Here is a 5,120-nt window from a genome sequence, read left to right on the forward strand (position 1 = left end):
GAACTACTGGCTGGTCTTGTACCAAATAACAATAACTTGTTCCAATAGGAACCCTGCATGTAATGTTTATGGTTCCCTTCATTTCTGAACTGAACTGGAACTTTGAAGATGTATCAAAAAGTCAAATTTCTTCGTTAATACAACAACCTCAAGAAGCCAAGCACGATCAGCTCCTCATTATAATGTTCTCAACAGGATTCCACACAACATATCAACGTTACATTGTTTTGCGTCCCTACAACTTAATCCTTGTGTGTCATGATGATGTTATTAATCAACTAAAAATAATACTTATAAGGCAGGTTTCAGGACTCCTTTCTTTACATTGTTTTGTATTACTCCCCCTGCCCTCGGGAGCTCTTCACCCCACACACACATTGGGTTATACAGTCCCTGCCATAATTTACAGTTTAACCTAACTGACAAATGATGGTAACTTACCTCGTCAAGCTTCTTGCCCTGGACTCCTATCATTGTTAACACCGTCAGAAAGGTGAACCCATAAGCTTTGACTTCTTTCAACTCCATTTTCCCATGTTTGTTGTCTTACACTCCTATCATTGGTGTCACCACCATCAGAAAACTGGGCCCACACACTTTTACATTTTCCTTCTCCACTAAATTCCTCCTCACATCCGGCCACTGTCTTTAGTAGTTCTGATTGTAGCAAAGGACAATGTTCCTTAAGGTACTCAAAACCCTCAGATTGCATCACAGCTGCAAGTAAGCACAAAAGAGAAATGATATTAGAATCAGTTGCTTATGCATCTTACAAACACCATATGGTTTTTTCCCAATTTTAAGGCTATTATCAAAAGTATGAATCCAAGAAGATAAACAAATGAAGAAGGATTTAAGTATGCAATCTAAAAATTGATGTGTATGAAAACTTGTAAAGTTTAGTACTAGCTAGCTGAGTCCATCTTCTTTCTTTTATTTCTTTCTTCTTTTCATGAACATCACATTTTGTAGAAAGATTAAGTGAAGCCATTTATCCATACTACCAGCCTCAAAATAAGCGAGGTCCTTCCAACCAAGTATAAGGTGAAAACTTCAGTGATTGGACCCACAGCAAAACGAAAAGGTAATAAGCTAATAATACATGTAGTGTCTACTTTGTCAAATAGCAGACATAGTATCACTAATGGAAAAAAAAAAAACAGGAAAACTTACCAACAAGGTTTTCAGCAGAAAACTGGAGGCAAATAGACTTCAGTTCTGTAGCATGATAACGATCAGCAAGGGCCAATATATAGGCAACAGAATCAATAGATATGTCTTTGCAGATTACGGACTCGCACATCAGCTTCAGTCTTGGCAAATCATACTTTTCAGCAGCAGCCAACAATTTTGCTGCAAATGAGTCGGATATTGAAGCAAAGAATGTTGACCGTGACATAAAGAGCTCTTCATCTTCTATAAGAGTGTCTCTATAAATAAAATGAAGCAATGCCTGCACAAGAATGGAAATCAACAAACATTAAATAGCAACCAATATTCTACACTTTATTAGTAGCATGTATGTTCTGGGAAGTAAAAACACTAATTAGAAAAGGCTAGCGGAAAGTGCTACCTTGAAAACCTTAGGTTCCATGTCAGTAACAACTATCTCCTGATCATTTTCATCCATCCCATTGAAAAACTCTGTTTCAAATGCAGTTGACCGAGCAGCTAGTACAAGCTTATGTGCATGAAACCTTTCTCCATGTACAGAAAAGGTAACATCAGAGCCTTCTTCATTTTCTAACAGCATGCCAAAATGTGCCCCAATATCAGATTCAGGAACTTGTATTGTGTTTAACTTTGAACAGTCTATGGATGACACCACAACACCAACTGTGCAGTTTATTTTCAAGCAGTCATCCTTGAGGAAGGTTGATGCCTCGAGCTGAGCTCGTTTGAAAAATCGTTTATAGCCCCTAAAAAAAAAAGTAAATGGATAGCTCATAAATCCTCAATGCACATCCCCAAGACTCACAGAATCCACCACTAGCATCAAATGTGTATATGGATACAAATTTGTTTCATTTTCTTCCAAAGTCTAGATGTCATAAATTTTCGTCAAATTTTTCCCTTGTTTCTCAATTATCCAATGTATTGGCCAGGCTTCAAACTAACTATGTAAATAATTAAAATAAAACACAACATAGGCAACTCAATCGAAAGATGATGCTAGAGTCTTTTGCAAAAACCAGAATAGCAGTGCAATTATCTCACGGAGTACAGTGGAACAGCCTACTTGCTCATGCAAAGCTCAACAATCATCTCTAATCATTCTAGCGCGTAACTTTTAACAAACATCAGCCTTCCCTAAAGTTTCCCCTTTATAAGCTATCATAAACACAAAACAAGTCACTTCACGCACGAAATAAAATTATTTGGTAAATACAAAAGTAGTTCATCCTCACTTCTCTTCCCAAATCATCTCAGCAAAATCACACACCATAATCCGTTACAAAAAAAACACAAAATCCAGTTAATTCAAACACAGCAAAAACCAAACCTTGTAAAGACAGCAAGAAAACCTAGCAAATAGCATTGCGTTGAACCAAAACAAAGATAGCGGAAAAACCTAATAAATTCCTATCATAACCGATTAATTGATTGATAACTAACTAACTTACTACCTAATTAACCTACCACATGCTGCCGCGGTACTTGAGAGTGTAGGGACCGCTTTCGAGGGAGCGGTCAAAGTGGCTGTGGACCTTGTGCTTGCCGTTGCCACTCTGGTCGAGGAGGGTGAGCTCAAAGAGTGCCCTAACGTCGGTACCGTCACTGGCGAGGGCGATGAAGACAGAGACATAGGCGGAGTTGTCCTCAGGGTTCTTGCCGTCAGGGTAGAAGTATATGGCCCACTGGTACCCTCCAACGCTGAAGGTCTCGCTCGCTATGTGCTTCCCAACTCCGATCCCCTTTGCCAGAGAGTAACCTTTGATTACAAACTTGTGAGAGCCGTTAACAGTTTCCGTCACCGACCGCGAGCTCGTCCGAGACGCCAGGATGTTGCTGTTACTGTTGTTGTTGCTGTTGTACATCTTCGAGCTTTGGTTATTTTGTTTGTATGGCTGGTTGAAGCAATCGGAGAGAAGAAGAGCTGAAGAAGGAACTCCGTGTCCGCGTGTTTTCTTTTGCTTTTGTTGTATTTATTGATTAATTTGGATTTGGAATATAGATATTGCCGTGGTCGTCGTGGTGAACGGTGTTGTCGTTGCGAAGGGTGGAAATGTATCTAGCCCAGCTCAAGAAAGTTAAGCTACTCGTTAATAATCGAGTCTAACTCACCAAATACTCATGAACTCGCTCAACGGCTCAAATAAAATAGAATAAAGCTCTATAATCAACTAAAATATTTAATTAAGTGTAATTAAATATTTTAAATTCTTCACTCATGTGATTTTTTTTTTAACTCTTTGAACGTCCGTTTACTTTCTTCTCTTTTTTTATTATTTTTTTTTTATTATTGTTATCACCATCGTCACTTTTTTTTTTATTTTCTGATTTTAATTTTTTTTCTTTTTTCTCCTCCTCCATTTCTTTCATTATTATCATAATTATTGTTATTATTGTTATTTTTATCATATATTTTTTTTCATTGTCATTTTTATTACTGCTATTGTTGTTAAATTTATTTTCTCTTTTTTTAATAATTTTACAGTATTGTGTATTTTTTTATTTGATTTTTTTTATTTTTATTTTTGTTAGGATATAAATAAAAAAAATCATGAGAAAATAAAATAAGGAAAAAAATGAACAAGAAAAAAAAAGATGATAATAATGAAAAAGAAGAAGGAGAAAGAAGAATTTGCTCGTATGTCATCATTATTAAATAATTTCGGTGCAAATAAGGTGCATTTTGAGTTTAATTTTGGTGCATTTTGGTCTGAACTTATTTTAAATTGAATTTATTTGTGTGTCATTATCATAAAAAATTTCGGTGCATTCTAGATTTAAATAAGGTGCACACAATTTAAAACTCTTCTTCTTCCTCCTTCTCATCTTCTACTTTTTCGTCTTTTTCCTTTTCATTTTTTTTCTTTCATCTCTTTCTTCTTATTTCATTTCTCATAATTATTCTTGTTTTACTTTTTTTAGAGGAATAAAACCAAAAAAAAATAAGAAAAATAAATTTCGATCTATTTTTCCTATAAATTCAATCAAATAAGTATGAACCTACATTCATTCAACTAAACAAGATTGTAATACCGTATAAATATGTTCATTCAAGTCTAATATAAGAAGCAATGCTACTAAAAGAAAAAATAAGAAAAAAAAGAAGAATAAAAAGAAAAAAATCCAACGTTAAAGAAGATATTTTTGTGCTTTTGTAACAAAATTTTGGTGTAAAAATTAAGATATTTATGTATTATTGTTAAAAAATTTTGGTGTTATCTTTTTGATAAATTCTGTACAATTTAAAACTTTTCTTCTTTCTCCTCTTCATTTTCTGTCGTTTTCTTCTTCTTTTTTATCTTTTTTTTCTTCATATTTTCCTTCTTATTCCATTTTTTTATAATTCTTCTTGTTTTCCTCTTTTGAGAAAAATAAAACCAAAAAAAGAGGAAAAAAATAAATGACGACAATAACATGAACAAGAAAGGAGAAGAAGAAACAAATAAAACACGGCAACGTAACAATAGCACCAATAGAAGAAAGAGGAGGAAACACACGAAGATAAGAATCGTTTTTCGTATTCTTTGAACGCAGCACGTAAAACGTGCAAGCGTTTCATTTGCGTTAGTGAAGTGGGCATGTGTACATACTATATATAATGAAAATAGTTTTTGGAGTTTAAGCCAATTTTATTGGACTTGGTTACTAAAAAGATGGAATAAGTACGATTTTGGTCCCTAACGTTGAGGGTCAGAATCGAAATCGTCCCTCTTCTAATTTTCGATTTAGAATCGTCCTTAACGTTTTTTTCGTATTAAAATCGTTCTTTTTATTTTTTTTTGGACAAAAATATCCTCACCACTACCAACATAATTACCTCTTCACCACCACCACTACCAATTGCCACTCCACCACCATTATCAGCATCATCAACACCCACTGCCACTCCACCACCACCAATACCACCACCAACGCCACTGCCGTCCCCCTCCCCCCTTTCCCCCTTT

At 35.0% G+C, this 5,120-nt stretch overlaps 1 protein-coding gene across 1 annotated transcript; it reads right to left on the reverse strand.

Moving 5' to 3' along the window:
• Positions 1-54: 54 nt before the first annotated feature.
• On the reverse strand, positions 55-3,283 carry LOC107494356 (BTB/POZ and MATH domain-containing protein 4). The gene is made up of 4 exons (XM_016115409.3): positions 2,641-3,283; positions 1,574-1,919; positions 1,174-1,453; positions 55-717 (listed from the first exon to the last, which is right to left on the reverse strand). Exons 1-4 carry the CDS (start codon positions 3,036-3,038, stop codon positions 446-448), a joined length of 1,296 nt encoding a protein of 431 aa, XP_015970895.1. The 5' UTR covers positions 3,039-3,283; the 3' UTR covers positions 55-445.
• Between the last annotated feature and the right edge of the window lie 1,837 nt (positions 3,284-5,120).

The sequence above is a fragment of the Arachis duranensis genome, chromosome 6 (assembly GCF_000817695.3).
Source record: "Arachis duranensis cultivar V14167 chromosome 6, aradu.V14167.gnm2.J7QH, whole genome shotgun sequence".
NCBI lineage: Eukaryota > Viridiplantae > Streptophyta > Magnoliopsida > Fabales > Fabaceae > Arachis > Arachis duranensis.

Coding starts and splice junctions, on each gene's coding strand:
- LOC107494356 (XM_016115409.3), bottom strand. CDS start 3,038: ATGTACAACAGCAACAACAACAGTAACAGCAACATCCTGGCGTCTCGG. Junction 1,920..2,640: donor AAGTACCGCGGCAGCATGTG/GTAGGTTAATTA, acceptor TTTTTTTTTTAG/GGGCTATAAACGATTTTTCA. Junction 1,454..1,573: donor TGGAACCTAAGGTTTTCAAG/GTAGCACTTTCC, acceptor ATTCTTGTGCAG/GCATTGCTTCATTTTATTTA.